Source organism: Mercenaria mercenaria, chromosome 2 (genome assembly GCF_021730395.1).
Source record: "Mercenaria mercenaria strain notata chromosome 2, MADL_Memer_1, whole genome shotgun sequence".
In the NCBI taxonomy this organism is placed as follows: domain Eukaryota; kingdom Metazoa; phylum Mollusca; class Bivalvia; order Venerida; family Veneridae; genus Mercenaria; species Mercenaria mercenaria.
Window position 1 is genome coordinate 93,479,328 of NC_069362.1, and position 17,320 is coordinate 93,496,647.

At 33.3% G+C, this 17,320-nt stretch overlaps 1 protein-coding gene across 1 annotated transcript in view; it reads left to right on the forward strand.

Annotated features, from left to right (window-relative positions):
* LOC123564598 (uncharacterized) overlaps positions 1–17,320 on the forward strand; it is a 56,131-nt gene that overhangs the window by 6,649 nt on the left and 32,162 nt on the right. The window contains exon 2 of the mRNA XM_053527303.1: positions 16,127–16,732. Coding sequence (XP_053383278.1) covers positions 16,127–16,732 — 606 coding nt within the window. The remainder of the gene's footprint in view (positions 1–16,126; positions 16,733–17,320) is intronic.

Consider the following 17,320-nt stretch of genomic DNA (forward strand, 5'->3'; position numbering starts at 1 on the left):
TAGCAACCTGCAGCCCGCAAAATATATACATGTACACAAAATTGCGGGCTTCGGGCTGCAGGTCGCGGGTTGATACAATAGAAATTTTGTCAGCAATAAAATTAATGAATTTAACACACCAACATGCATGCTACTTATTTTTTTTTTTTTACCCGAGCTAAACGGTAGTCAATATTGCAATATCAGTGGACATAAACAATTTCAAACACTAATAATGCATAATCACAAAATATTAAATTATTTATGTAACAAGTTTAAATATCTAAATTTTATCTGACTCATAAATTCCTCTTGTTTATTTTAAATTAAATGCTGCTGAAATAATTCATTTAATAAGATAATTAAACTTGTAAATTGATTTTTGGTATTTAGAATGGGACTAACAGGTTCTCATAATAAATCTGTCGACAAATTTTGAAAATGATCTCAGGCCAAGTGAAAAATTTGTTAAGTAAAACAACAAAAACAACAAACTTCAATAAAAATAAAACACTGATGAGGAGTGTTATATTTGTTCACTGATAAAGGTTATGAAAAATAATGTCTATTATTATACCCAACCCATCAGAGAATACATCAAGTAGTAATTAGAACATGCTCCTACAGTTGTTCAGTTGGAACTTAGTTTTGGAAACTTGGTTATTACTTTTTACCAGTATTTTATACTGTGGTCTATTTGAATATGTTCCCATGGGTTGACCGCCTTTTGATTGGTTTACAACTGTTCTCAAATAAATAAAATTGTATTTCATATCTATGTGATGCTTTAAAATCTCTTCAAAAACAATGAGATAAAATATACTGACAATTAACAATTTGACCAAGCCCTATGTTCCGTGTGGCTACAATTAATGTAAGACAAAAGCATTATTATGTTGAACAGTTATAAAAATATCAATAAATAAATATTATTGATAAAACAAATTTGACTCCACTCCATGACTCCACTCCAATTTTGACTCCACTCCACTCCAAATTTGACTCCACTCCATGACTCCACTCCAATTTTGACTCCACTCCACTCCAAATTTGACTCCACTCCATGACTCCACTCCAATTTTGACTCCACTCCACCACTCCACTCCATGATTCCACTCCACGACTCCACTCCATGTTTTGTAGTATGCCCATTCTTGATGTTTCTTTAAATTTTATATTATAAACCATGGTTAGGGTTTATTTAGATTTTTATTGTTACACCATTATGTAATTTAAAGATGTTTATATCGTTCAAAGCTTCATTTTGCACTTTTATAAATGTATACATGTTAAAAGATTGTTCATTCTACGCTATCCAAGATAACGTTAAAGATTGACTAGTAAGAACATTCTACACGCTTTTTGAGATTTGTTTATTTTATGAACCATTGTTAAGGTATAGGTAGATTCAAATTGTTACGCTGCTGTATATATATGTCGTTTACAGCTCTCATTTTGCATCCATAGATGTGAGAAAAACTAAATGTTTTTTTTTCTTACACCATCAAATATGTCTTATCACGTTGAAAATTTAGGCCTACATTGCGAAAATTATTTTTTCATTCATTCCTTACTGTGTTTATGTATAATACGTTATCTTATAACTTTATGTGCATATTGCATTTTGATTTATATCAAAGAAACTATTCTTAAAGAAATGTATCTACTTGTCAATTATTTATCAGTTTGCTAATTATGTAGGGAGATAAGTTGACTAGATTCTGCTAAAGATAAAATTGCATGTAATGAACATAATAGTTATGTATTGGTTTAAATGCCAAATGTTATAACTTGTAGAGCACCTGGTACATACTTTAGATAAACAGCATTCTGTTATATAAGTTAGTGTTTTTGTTGTCAAACTGATTTATATAATACAGGCATGTTAGATAAATATTTTTTTGGAGAGTATCCATCATGTTATATTGTATATCCTGTATAAGATGGTACTTTTGAAATTAGACAACCAATCAGACACTGTATGTATTCACAAAATTATTTTATTGTGATACTGTTTACTGAATTATGCAAGTCAGTCTGTATAAGAAAGAGATCAATACAACCAATCAGCCAATGTATATATTTAAATCATATTATTGTGTTGTTGTTTACTGTATTTTGTAGGCCGATCTTAATCGTTCCACACTCTGTTAACTTTTAGCCTGTTGGCGGAAAGTGCTTTTGGCTATGCGACAGTGCAGTCTCATCAAGGTCAGCACTGTTCGCTATCAGTCTGTAAATTTCAGTGAAGACCCATTGAATAGTAGATGGTACTGCCAAGATTGAATGATAGATCAGCCCATTTTAGAAATTTAGCAGGCTAAAGGTTAAGAAAATACCGTGAATAAAGATCAGTATTGAGAAATATTTTGGCTCAAAAGATATTCATCACTGGCATGACAGAATGATAGATACATATGTATTAACAACAATAAATACATTTTATTTCATGCAAAAAAGTAGTTATTTTAAAATTAGATTTTATACTTAAAGGTACACCACTATGACTCTAACATAACGTCATACATGTACTTATCTTGTAGTGTTTCCAGTTTTAACGATGAAAAAGAAGCCCAAGTGCCCCTCCAAACATGACTTTGAACATATACTGATTCTGAGGATAATACCATAAGAATTTATATTTATAGACATATAGATGCAGAGTGATAGTTTGGGTCAATAAATACTTTAGACCAATATCTTTATCAAATTCTATTTTTATGATATTCAAACTTACCGCCATTCTTAAAATATCAGTTTCCGGTAAAATTGATTGTATACTAGTATTTGATCTTTTGATCAACTGATGCTGAAAATCATTTCTTAATTACCCTCGAAGGTAGGAAAGATATCCTTTATGTAAATCAGCATGTTCGTCAGTATGTCTGCATCTGAATGTAGTTGTATTTGAATGTGGTGCTTCAACAAATATCCCGTAATAATCACGTATTTAGCTAATGAATAAATACAAAAACTGAACTGAAAGGTCTTTTCTCATATGTATAAAAGAGATATGTCAGAAAATAAATCTTACCTAAATTCTTATTTTAACATTTCTGTTTTTGTAAATTTTAAAATGGCTACCACTGTATTGTTCTCCAGAAATGGTTCTTTTGTCGCTTTTCAATCCAGGCATTGAATGATTTAATAAATCAATTCATTTGTTTTGTTATAGTGTTTACCCTTGTAAGCAGCAAAATTAAGTTGTTAGTTTAGTCCGGTAAGCACATGAACTATGTTTCTCTTCTGTTTGAAGAATTAAATATATCATATAAAAAAAGTCTTACATTAGATATATGTTATTCAATAAAACGAAATGTATAATGCAGTATATTTTCTAATTAAAAGTAATTGGTTGTCATTAGCTCTGTTTATTATCAAGTCAGAAACAGTGGGGAAAGGCTTTTAGAGAAATCGTTGAATAATATTCGTATAGAAATACATGTATAATAGTTTATGTTTATACTCATTAAATGTATAAAACTTAAAAGCCTTTCTCTATATCTACGTGTCTTCTATATAAAGGATATATACCATAAACATTGAACGCGTATATGTTCAAGCTGAAGCGAAATATGAGAATTTACGACAACATCAAATAAAAAGTGGCTTTCTGTAATAGTGTCAGTTTCATTTATATAGTAACAGTAGTTTCTTTGCATGAAAAATAAGTTTCCGCTTGAAAAGATGATTTTTTTAAGGTTTTATGGCATTTTCAATAACGCGTGTCACTGTTGCAATTTTCCACCAAAACTAGTTGTTGTGACATAACCTTTTCTCTTATTTGTTTGCCAGGTCAACACTACGGAATATCTTCCAAACTGACAGCCAAAATGTTGTTATGAACACATGTTTAATAAGGTTTGTTCACATTTCTATAAATGCAGAAATCTCCTTGAAAATGCTTCTAAAATGTCAAGTATAGGCCCACAATGAAAAAAACGGGAAATAGCTTACTTAAAATATGAAAACGCCACATAAATGGAATAAAAATGAGGATTTTCCTTTCTGCCGTTACCCGACTTGCTTGATTACCTATTTAGTACTATTATTCCTTAACGGTATTACGATAATATTTTTGTTCGAAAGCAACCAAAAAAACTGAATCTTCTGAATATCTTTGAAGCTTTATTTTACCCTGCATTCTGTGCGAGCAATTGCAAATGCAGTGTCGAGCTGGGTACCAGCTATTTCAATATATAAACCCAAAGATACTCGACTCTAAATAAAAGTGGTTTCCTTTTTGCTTAACTAGTCGATGATACACAAGCATATGTACTTCGCAGATCTTTCAGTCTCACGTATGAGCATTAGCATAATAATCGGGCCGCTGAGAGCTAATCTACAGAAACGCCAGAAAGCAATGTTACCGCTGACCTCTAACGTTTTTGCGTAGTTACCCATACGTACAAGAAGCAGTCCTCGTTGTTTACAATGTTGTGTAATGTGGATTACTCCTATATAAACAAATTTAATTTGATGAAAAAGTGTAAATGTTTGTGCAAGTCAGGAAATAAAGGTACATATAACACACTATATTGGATTGTCATTAACGTCGATCCGACAAAATTATAGGTCATATGGCGACTTTCCAGCTTTGATGGTGGAGGAAGACCCCGGGTGCCCCTCCGTGCATTATTTCATCACGAGCGGGCACCTGGGTAGAACCAACGACCTTCCGTATGCCAGCTGGATGGCTTCCTCACATGAAGAATTCATTGTCATTTAACTCTTTGTTACATTTATTATATAATTAGCTAAGGGCTAATACAGCTTGATGTGACTGCCATATATATATAATAACAACCTCAGATGCATTTAGAAAAACATCCGGATGTCTAAGAAGTCAACAAAATGGCCGCGTAGCGAGATCAAAAGCGGCACCAGCACCAGAGCAAGAAGAACTTAGACAAACTAAATCCGCACAAGGAAATAGGCCTCAACTACCTAAACCTGTCGCCCCAGCAACGATAGAACAAGATCAAGGACAAAGTTTAAATACATTCTTATTGTCGAGAAATAGCTTTAGCTGACTTGCATTTCTACAAAAAAAATTCAAGTTAATTTAAAGACAATGTCTGGATTTTAGGCTGTTTTTTTTTAAGTAATGACTGTCAATTGGGCAAATGTGTAACATGGTCAGTTATATCTTCATGCTATGAAATTACAGATTTGAACCTGTCATTGCTTTTGTACATTTCACATACAAAATTGCTTAAGAGCATGTACACCGTGGTAATTACTACGGAAAAGTACTTTCAAAAAACAGACTAGGTATGTATTTACACTTTGGAAATGAAAGGAATATTTGGCTGATGAAACATACTGTCATATTGTCCAAAACTTTGCTCTTGTTACAAACGTTATAATAGATATATATTATTTGTTGACCTAAACAAGTTTACCCGTGATAATGCCAACAGGGAAACTAGAACTTTGGTTTCAAAATGCAAATCGAATGAATATACCTGCTGGGGTGTATTTTAGAAATACAATAGTATTTGATGCGTCACATAAAAGAATACATTTTCTAACACCTGTGGCGGTATTTGAGACATTGGCAAATGTAACACATTTAAAGTTAAATCATAATAATTAACATGTCTATCTATACAAATAACGACCCTTTCCTCTGTGACTGCCACATCCGTTGGATGAAAACGTTCCTCCTCACGATAACGTGCCCAGATTTTAATGGAATTGATTGTTTTTATAACACAAGCAAAATAAGCAAAGTGGTATCTGTTCCAGATTGATTCTTTGTTTGCCGTTCAGGGGTCTAATATTATGTTTCCTATTATTGTTATAGGATATATTTTGTTTCCTTTAGTTTCCTTATCTTTATTGATATATTTCCAATGATTCACAATCAATGTGTTACTTTTTATGCACTTTGGGATTCATTCATTTGATACGCAAAAACAGCTAGGATGATGCAAACGTTGAATTTGAAGCTTTTGTGCTTTATTCACAAAGTGACTCTGCATTCGTGAGTAAGAATATAATATAAACTCTGATAAAGAAAGGTTATACTGTATGTGACTAACATGAATACCTAATGGTTCATTTTACATTTCTCGATAATATTGAATACATGGTCAACAAATCAAATAAAATAATATTTTAAATGAGAAAAGATACACTAACTAATAATCTGCTGATGTCTACCGCTTATGAAAAAGCAGACTCTATTATTTTAGTACTTGATAATAAAATTAAGAGTAAATGACCATTCAAGAATATATAAAAGCTCTAGCCTTTTGGTCTTTATTCATAAGGTAATACTCATGAAAAACATTCCTGCAAGTAAAGATAGTGTTTGTTTATAGAATTCCTGTCGTAATTTTTCCGTTTTATCAGAATAATTTCACCATTAATCATTAAAAGGTTGATAAAATTGTGTAAAGAGATTGATAAAACATATATTCGTCTTTGTAAATATCCCCATCTGTCTTACTCAAATTCTTACTTATCTACACAACATCTAAATAAGTGTGTATAAAATCATTTTATCAAAGTAATAGAAAGCTTTATTAGAATTATTTCAAAACAAAATTTGACAGAAGGAAGTTTGAAAAAAAAACCCAGAGATATAAGTATATAGCTATATTAAGATAATTCTGAACTAATATTAAATTGATAGAATACGCATACAATTATTTATATTTAAATACATTTCTTTCAAATACAACGATACCAACAAACAAATCAAGTCTTTTGCAGATCGCTCAGAATGATTGTATCAATAAAGGTGACCGTGTTTCGGGCTGTTTTGCAATTTTTAAACAATTTTTACCGTGCCGTTTTTTGTTGTTTCTTTTTTTATATTATTATTTTTTATATATATATATAAATTCTGCATAACTTATGGTATCTCCTCAAGCTCAAGTAGAGACAAATTACTAAGTCACAGGCACTGTCCATAACGTTTGCATAGAACTCATTTTACCATTAATTTTAATAAAAGAAACATCAAATTATTGGTTAACAATAACAAAACACAAAAGAAAACTGTCAATATCATTTTCTTCTAGGGGGCCTCAAGTAAACGGATTTAATGAGACAAAATTCTAACTCCAACATTGAAAATTTAAGGTCGAATCCTGTGTTTCTGTTTTCAATTTTGCTTACTTCTTTCAAAAATAACCCTGGGGCAGACATAAAACCTACTAAATTTCTTCTACAATGTATAATCTAAAGAGTGAAGGCAAAATAGAGAACTTTTACCGCATGTAACTCAATATGTTTGAAGACGTGTAACTCTACCCTATCTGTTTAAGAGGTAAATTCACTTTGAACAGCAAGAAATAGCTTATCAAATTAATTTTTTCCACTTTTGTACAATAAATCAATCATAAGTCTTAAAAGAAGTAAAAGCTTACTAGAAAAAAAGGAAAACAAGGAGAGAAAAATTGGTCCGAGTAGGGCTTGAACCTACGCCCCTTGAGAATTGCAGTAAAAGTAGGTTTATGGTAGGAATTGAATACTGTTCAAGAAGGAGGTTCTCTATTAGTGATCTAATACCTTCAAGATTTTATTTTACAATAATGCAATTACAAACGTTACTCAAAATGTGAACTGGAAAAAAACAAACAAACAAAAAAAGTTATTGAGTACTGACTATGCAGCTTTTGATATCACAGGTCGATCTTGACCTTGAATCGACATGACTGTAATCATATTTTGCACATCATCTTATCGAGCTAACATAAGTCTGAGGTGGTATTAACCGAAAATATTGCTTATCGGCGGTGTCGATCCAAGACCTACTTACAGCAAAATGACAACTGTTTAGTTTTAGAAGATAATGAAAAAAGTTTTGACTACGTTATAGTAAAAGCAAGTATATTTAGAGCTAGTTTTTAATCGTGTTTTGTGTCTAAAAGAGCTTTAAGTCATTTACTTTGCTTATAAGCCTTTGGCTAGAATGCATTTACAGGATTTTTGATCTTTCTAAACCGTATCTAAACTTTCTTATACCAGTAACAAACACTGAGGTACTCCTAATAAAACTAGAGGTGCTTTGAGAAAAGCGCTGCCTAATTATCTGAATAGTAAGTCTGTCTTTGCATACTGTTTGTGGCCTATTGGTATTCACATGTTGGAGTAACTGGTCTACAATTCTGTATCGGTAGTGTCGATAATTATTAACAAGGGCCATAATTCCGAAGTGCCTGAGCCGATTCGGCTAGTTATCGAACTTGGCCTAGGACGTATTGCCAAACACACTCTGTTCAAGTTTGGTGAAAATCGGATGAGAAATGTTCGACTTAGAGTGCGGACAAGCTTTGTGAAAGACAGACTGACAGACACGCACCCATGCACGCACGCACATACACGCACACAGGAGTAATTCAATATGTCTCCCACACCACTGTGGGAATAAACCGGGATTGAACTATATAGCGCGCGCACCGTATTTTAGTTATTCAATTTATACAATACATTGCGTATATCGCCACCCCTTACACGGGAGGAAATTTCGAAAGCCAGTTGCTGCGGCTAAGCACACAATTGTAATTTACGTTTGATGAAAATACTCCTCTAATTCTCGTCTAACGTTATTTGAAGTAAGAATCGTGATAGAAACGAGGGTTATTCTAAGATAAACTAAATTTTGTTACTTGATATCTAGTAATCAATTTGCTGTAATTTTGAGCATAATAAATTCAATCTTTTTCATAAAAGTGCTTTTTACTGCTAAAATAACATTACCCCCAGTAAATACATCAATATTTAAATTATTTCTTCGTTTTCGAGGACGTGGTCACCTGCAGATATTTAGCAGTCGTGGATTTTCTGAGACATTTTCCTAGAGCTTACTTAATTCAAATCATTGCTCGTGGATAGCAAGTAAGACAGGGTTCCTAAACTCGACGTAGTTCAAAGACAACCTCCTGCGACAACTTAAACAGGGTGTGTATTTATTTATAATATTTCAAGCCAGTTGGAAAGTAAAAGTCTAGTCAAGGAAGTTGAGTTGTACTTCTGTTATGGGGGTAGAAACTAGTTTGAGCTGTTTGATTGGTTAGTCTTCAGATAAGGATCATTTGGCAATCATTTGCTTATGACTTATCAAATCAAGGAAAATGCATGAAAATTGTATTGAAAATGTACACCGTCATCGTTAAAGGTCTCACCCACAAAGGAACCCAGCAAAGTGTGTTAGCATTTGTCTTAAACACAAACACTTTACTGTATAGGGGATCCATTTCATTGTTCAATGTATATAAGTATAGATCATATCTGTGGGTCCTCTATCTATTACTTGACAGTTATCTGTCACTTGTCACATTTATTCAATATATGCACATTATCCACTTCGAAAGCTAGGTATCCCCATAGAAGATAGCATTATCTGAAAATCTTAAAAATTATCCAAACTGCCTTTACATTAATTCGGCCTGATCGTATCTATAAATCCTAGCATGTTATCTATGACAAGTTTTGCTATGTAATTGATTAGTCACATACGCTATTTAGATAAAAATCTTTAACTATATTTGTACTGTTTTCGTTGGCACTGTGAACAACAGGACAGCAATAACTTAGTTAATGTAGTCTGGCTCCCGTCCCTAAGTTTGTTCTGTCTTATTGTTCATATATAATTTTTTTCATTAACAATGGAAGTAACTGCAGAACTGACATGGCTCCGAACATAGGGACTGGTGAAAGTCTCACAAAGTTGTGAGAAATGCCAATTAATATCAGCTTCTATCATTGTCTAAGGACACCATGTGCTGACCGTCATTATATGACCAGGAGCTATTTTACTGATTTACGGCCTGCTCCGAACCTGTATTGGCTTATCAGACAACAGGAGTGTGGTTTTATAAAAAGTACCGATTTATCAGGAGTTTTTTTGTGATGTTGTTTTTCTGTTCTTTTCTTTTTTTTTTTTTTTTAATTTTTCCAATTAAACTTTTTATTGAGTTATGGCTGGAGCTATACTTAAAAGTCATAAACATTTAAAATATGGACAAATATTTAAGAACAAACCAAGATTGTAAACAGTATGTAAAAGGCAATTCTGTTTGCGGCTGAATGTTGCAAAAGTTTAACGTTTGAAATTCTCTAATTTGCATTGTTATTGTTTTTTTTTTTTTTTTTTTTTTTTTTTTTTTTTTTTTTTGCATTTTATGTGCTTCTAAAGACAGCTTCAAAAGAGGTGTTATGAATTTATGCAAAATATTAGCCCTAAAAATTGATCATGTGATTCATCACACCCACTCCCCTCACAAAAATGTTTTACAGAATGGCATTAAATATTTATAAATTTCCATCATTTTTTTATTCAGATATTTTCTCAGTTTCTTATATATGCCTCATATACACAAACTGCTTAAAACTAATTTTGAAATAACACTTTTTTTGTAAATATGGGATACTCTCCAAATTCATAACATAATGTAAGGCAGAAATATTGGACTATAAATGGGACTAACCCACACATTTTAGGTGAAAATATTTTCTCTAAAATGCATACCAATAGGGCCATGGTGGCCGTATATCGCTCACATGAGTTTAATTGCATGCTTGAACAAATTTCTTTGCTAAAGCTTCAAAAAACAAAAAGACAAGCTAGTTGAGTAGGTCAGTAGGTAATTATTAAGATTATTCAAAATCAGTATTGAAATCTGTATCAAAAATTATACATGTGGTCCAAAGTTCTATACTGTAAATTCAAAAACGAAAAAGTAGGGTAGAAGGTCTTGATTAAGACTATTCAAGATAAGTATTGACATCTGTATCAAACATTATTCTTGTTGTCCAAATTTCTTTCTGTCTATATAAAACAAGGGACCACCGGGGCGTGGCCTATACTGACCCCTTGGTCTTGACTTGGACAATCTTGGTAAAAAAAATAGAGCATGCCACATACCATATATCTATGCTCTGGGCCTTATGGTTTCAGAAAAGAAGTTTTTAAAAAAACATCCTGACCAAGTTTCATGAAGATAGGGTCATAAATGTGGCCTCTACAATGTTAACAAGCTTTTCCTTTGATTTAAGTGGTGATCTAGTTTGTAACCTGATATGACCCAGTTACTTGGCCTAGGAATCATCAAGATAAACATTCTGACAAAGTTTCACGAATATGGGATCATAAATCTGGCCCCTAAGGTGTTAACAAGCGGTTTCTTTGATTTGATCTGGTAACCTAGTCTTTGATCCCACATGACCCAGTTTCGAACTTGGCCCAGAGGTCATCATGATAAACATTCTCTGCAAGTTTGTTTCATATCATAGCATAAATGAAACCTCTATATGGTTAAAAGGATCAAAATAGAACATTTTCTCCCTTCCATGGGTAGTAACTCTAGAACACATGATGGAATCTGGCCGGTTTTCGAAGGTAACCGGGATCTTGTTGTGATTTAATTTGTGTATAAGTGTGGTTAAAATTAAATGTAACATGTCACTTCTATCGTGTTAGGTAAAAAATAACATATTTTGGCTTTTTCAAGGGTCAAAGGGGGACCATAACTGCGGAACCTATGATTAGATCTGACGGATTCATCATGGATTCCAAGGTCTATTGTTTTTAAGGTATTTTGCAAGTTTGTATCATATCAAACCATAAATGAAGTCTCTATATGGCTGCAAAAGCCAAAATAACAAATGTTGGCCCTTGAACGGGCCATAACTCTAGAACCTTGGTGGGATGCGGCCAATTTTCATTAGAAATTGAGAAATTATGCCAATACAAGTTGTGTGCAAGTTTGAGTAAAATCTATCGCAAAATGTGGTCTCTGTCGTGTTAATAAGAAATTGTGGACCGACGGCGGACGAAGGGCGATCATAAAAGCTCAACTTTTCACTACGTGACAGGTGAGCTAAAAAGTAAATACTCTGAAAATGACTAGTTGTACAAACTTATTGACCTAACACTTTTAAACTAACGCAGGAAATTTACATTCTTCTTGCATTTTTTTCCAATATCTAACTTTGTTTTCACCCACTTTATCATTTTCCAGTGTTATATATTCATTCTATGCTAAACTTTTTGGAAATGAGCATATTAAAAATATTTACTCAAGCTGTTGGCGAATAGCTCAAAAAGATGTATTCAATTGCTATTTGCTCTGACATTCTTCAAAAAATTTTCCAAGTGTCTAAAATATTCTCAACGTAAAGAGGAGATGTACAAACATATTTCTACTGTTTCAAATGACAATAATGATGCTGAAACTTTGTAACACCGTATGTGAGACGTTGTCACATATTTCTCCTTGCGATATTGCAACATATGTGTAAAGTTTATAAGTGTATTTGTAATAAGTTCTTTCGATTTTCCAAATTATAGCAAAACTAATACAACTCAAAGTTTTCAAAGTTTCAAAGTTTATTTCAATCAACTCTCAGTTTGTATATACAGTGTATACAAATACATTCATATAACTAAGACATATATACGGGGGCAACATTAAAAACTACTAAAACAACTTCCTTTTGAAATATCAAATCAAGATTTCAGTATTATAATCAGTCTCAAATGACACATATCAAGAAATTTAATTAGCTTTCGGTGTTATGTGTTTCCGCGAAATCTACCTTAACTTCGATTTCGTTAAATAAGAACTAACTGTCTTCGTTCCTGGCCGATGCTTCAACACAGGATAATCGATGTTATAAACCCGCAGTAAAATAACAAATAATACATGCCCTAAATGTCTTTTTTTTTTAAATTTAGGTCTAGTGTATTTAAACTTTTATGCAAAAAAAAAAAAAAAAACACACACAATAAAATCGCTTCCAGTTCGAAAATCGCACTTGGTAGCGCTCGCGATATACAATACGGCAAATTACGCAAGAACGAAACCATGCAATTTTAGTCTAGGCTTACAACCCGTATCCTGCTTAATTTCTATAATGAAATTGTCAGTTTTTCAATTTGGAGAGTACAATTAGCTGTTGTACGGGGTGCTTACCAAAATTTCTTACAGAATGGCGAACAGTGCAGATCATGATCAGACTACACGGATGTGCAGGCTGATCATGATCTACACTGGCCGCAAAGGCAGAATCAGTCATGTCCAGCATGATAAGGGGTAATACATTATGAATACAAAGACATTTTTATATGCATCCAAAATTAATCAAATATGATTGGTCCACTTGAAAAAATCCTTAAGTAGATGCCATATCATTTCTTATAATTTGTATAATATTTGACAAATAAATTGATATTTTGAGATACCTATAGTTCAAGTAATTTATAACTGCATGACTATGGGTACTTTCTATCATGTTGCGCGACAAATTATCAAATTAACTGTAAACTAAAAATTTCAATCAATAATATGCAAGTTTTCAGGACTTTTTATAACACTTTTTTCTCATATAAATATAATTTATAAGAACTAACCAAATGGGAGAAACTATTTCATAAATGGGGATAAATGACTAAGAAAATAATCATAAGCAAGCTCTTCTGGAGAATTATTTTTGACATAGAATCGTTTAACGCTTCTTCTAGTTAAGCTATAACTGTCCCTAAATTAAAGTGCAGTCACATGGGAACAGTTAAGTAAATTTAAGAAAGGTATATGTAAAGATGCTACACATTAGGTTTAGTGTGTATTCATTAAAGCAATTCACGGCATAAAGTCATTTAAAGGTTTGTTTTTTTCTGTTTAAGCTCTGATGAGCAGGGCCATTTACACAAACTTGAGAAAGTTCAATTCTGTTGTGATTCTTACAAGCAGATTTCTACCAGGCGGATATCTATGTAGAATTGCGGACTATACCCGATGTGCGACGAACGACCATTTAACTCTGAAGACAGTCCACACTAATCCATCAGTTTCAAGTGAACTAAAATTGTGTACAGGAAACTTATTTAAATGAGCTGAATCCTACCCTCATTTCCACCTTATTATGTTTATAAATGTATTTGTCTCACATTTGAGCCGCGCCATGAGAAAACCAACATAGTGCGTTTGCGAACAGCATGGATCCAGACCAGCCTGCGCATCCGCACAGTCTGTTTGCTAAAGGTTTCTCTAATTGCAATAGGCTTTGAAAGCGAACAGCATGGATCTTGACCAGACTGTGCGGATGCGCAGGCTGGTCTTGATCCATGCTGATCGCAAACGCACCATGTTGCGCGGCTCATTTATTAGTTTCAGAGTTCCAAGTCTCCAGTTTATTTAGCATGAATGTCTTTCATAAAACCTGCAGGTTTTTGATATCAATTGGTTTGAACAGTAAATGTGCCTGGCCAGTGTTTTAATATTTTCTGGTCCTTTTGGAATCATGAAATCCATTCTTTATTTATCTATTTATTTGGGTTTTACGGCGCACCAACACAGTATAGGTTATATGGCGCCAAACAGGACTACAAATTTTGGTTTCACATCTCATTTACATCGAAATAAAAACATGAGGTATGGAATCAAAATTTGCATACCTGCTGGAATCACAGAGTTACAGCAAAATCAAGTGTTAAGACCCTATTAGTCGCCTCTTACGATCATGCAAGGGTAAGGCAGTGGTTCCAATTCTTTTCATACACAGATTGTCCCAGAAACACATGGGGCTGAAGTCCATTCAGTGCATATATGGTAGGTAGCGGTCCAGCAGGTTACTACACCTCCTCCTCTTAGCACCGGCTTAACTGGTTGACCACTATCTACCATATATGCACTGAAGTCCAGTGCATATATGGTAGATAGTGGTCAAGCAGTTAAGCCGGTGCTAAGAGGCGGAGGTGTAGTACATCTCATTAACGCTCTTTGAGAGACTCGGTTGAAACCGAGTATACTAGTATTTTGCTTCCTTGTACAGCATTCGTGCTTTCAAATATTTTGATAGATTTTATCGACACTGTGGATTACACAACCTGAACGAGCAAGAAATACTGCTGCATTTTTTCATCAGAAGGATGTATATGACCCGGCACGTGAGGCCCTATGAACTTTGAACATATCTCGCAATTAAATTCTAAAGAACACTGTTACCACATATGATGACAAATTATTTTTACCAAATTGCTTCCGTTGCTTTATTTGACTGAAATATCTACCTGCAGTATTTACATTTCAATTCAGATGTTTATTTGTTTCGTTTATTGTGCATTCTACACAATATATAAAATAAAGTTACTGTTTAACTAAAAAGGTATTTGTAACGCTTGCCCAATATATTTCAGTTGTTCTCATATGCTTGAATGACCCCATTCATGAGACATATATTTCTTTCGGTACCCGGCCCGAACTAAAAAGTTAATGTTATCTATTCGAGTGGCCAGTAAGCTGGTAATAGTTTGTACGCCGTTTAGTCTATTTGTGCGAATAGTCATGCATTGATAAATAATTCAGTTTCAATAGAGTGAAAACGAATGGTGTCAGTGTTCCAGATAAGCTGCGTATCGGCGTATTTTACGCATAAAAATCAACTAAAAACGCACATGATTTCATTTTGATGCGTACATTATACGTACATGACTTTGAACTTACGCACGACATTAAAACTTGAAGCGTACCTTAATTATATTTAAATGAAAACATGTTGAAAACAGCTGATCACTACTTCCGTATAAACAATGCGACGGGTAACCATTATTAACTTCGCTAAAACGTTCTACCTGTCTTAGAAACCGTAAACTAGTCTACTTGAACATCTGCGTCGTCTAGGCGCTCTAGAAATTTTATGATTTTACTTATCAAAATCAAGCGTTTGATCGTTGTATTAAAACGAAAGTAAACACATTATTTTTTTATCATGGCTTCCGAAGCAAAACAGAGAAAAATTGATAAGTTTTTTGTGGTTAAAACACCTCTACCGACTAAGAGCTTGGTGCAACCAATAATCGAAGACATTATTTCTGCCGTTTTAAAAAATAAAAAGTCGCATGTGGCTGTCACAGAATCTACCATTGAAAGTTGGAAAAAATCGTATCCTTGGATAAAACTTACTGAAAAGGACAGTTTATGGTGTTGTTATAATGTCTGTCTTTGTCTCTATAGTAACGGTAAGTATTGTTAAAATTACCCTTTATCCGAATTTGGAATTTTGAATTTACCCCCATCTTCTGAAAAGTGGGGGTAATTACCCATGGGGTCAAAAAATTATCTGGAACACTGTGGTGTAATGAGTTAAATCTCTCGATAACAAAAAGTAAATATAAAAAACATGGTCTTAGTTATTATTGGAGCAATACTTGGTCTAGCTATTGGGCAGGAGCATAGGAAACCGTGCATGTACACGGTGAATGGATTCGATTCATCCTTAACATATAACAATTCACTGGATGAAGAAATAGAATACGTGCTTGCAGAAAATCAGTCTGAATGTGAAATTAATCTCAGTGGATTATACACGAATTTGAGCACTTTACACAATTCATACAATTCAAGCTTTAGGCTCGACAGAAAGGAGCTGTTCATCAGTTTAAGAATATACTGTGATGCAAAGGGATACAACGATATTCACTTGAACTCTTCATTGGAACAAAGCAAAAATCAAAGTAAAGTTCAAGTAGCTGTACAAATAGTATTACGAAGTTGTTCACTGTTTGTAAATGAGTTACAAATCTTCAAGAACCATGGACGAATATGGTCCATAATTCATACAAATTCTTCAATAATACATCCAGACTCTGACTGCTCTAGTCTTGCTGAATTACAAATTCTTAACTCCCGTCTTCCATGTGATACAAACAATAGATCTTCTGCCATCAGAGCAACAAGATTCTTTTGGGAATTCTGTAGCAAACCGTTTGAAAAAGTTTTCGATCTGTTGCTTGAAGGTTGTTCCCATGAACACTACGAACTTAAACACGATTTACTGCAGCACTTTTTTCCAAACCTTCAAACATTAAACTTGATATACGTTAACTTGACAAAATCTCTTGTGACATATCCATGGACAAATGTATATATTGATACACCAGACGCAAAGTTAATCTCATATTTATCTTCCAGTTATGAAAGTGTCTTAAAGAATGCATCGTCATTACCAAGACTACTAATAATACGTAGTAGCGATGTAAACATTAGCAATGTGAAATTTATTGGAGATATATATACAGTTAAGTTAAACTTTATCCATTTAAAACGTCTAAATGACAATACTTTCAGAAATGTTAGTGGTTTAACACGGCTGGACCTATCTTTTAATGAGCTTGAGACAATCAGTCAAAATATGTTCCAAATGTTAACAAATCTGGAGTATTTGTATTTAAGAAAGAACAATTTGACAGTCTTACACCCCAAGGTGTTTAACAGTCTACATAATTTGCTATTCCTTGATTTGTCTCATAACAAAATCAAAATTTTGAATCAGGGTCAGTTTAAACACCTAATTAAATTAGAAAAGGTAAATCTTGAATATAATA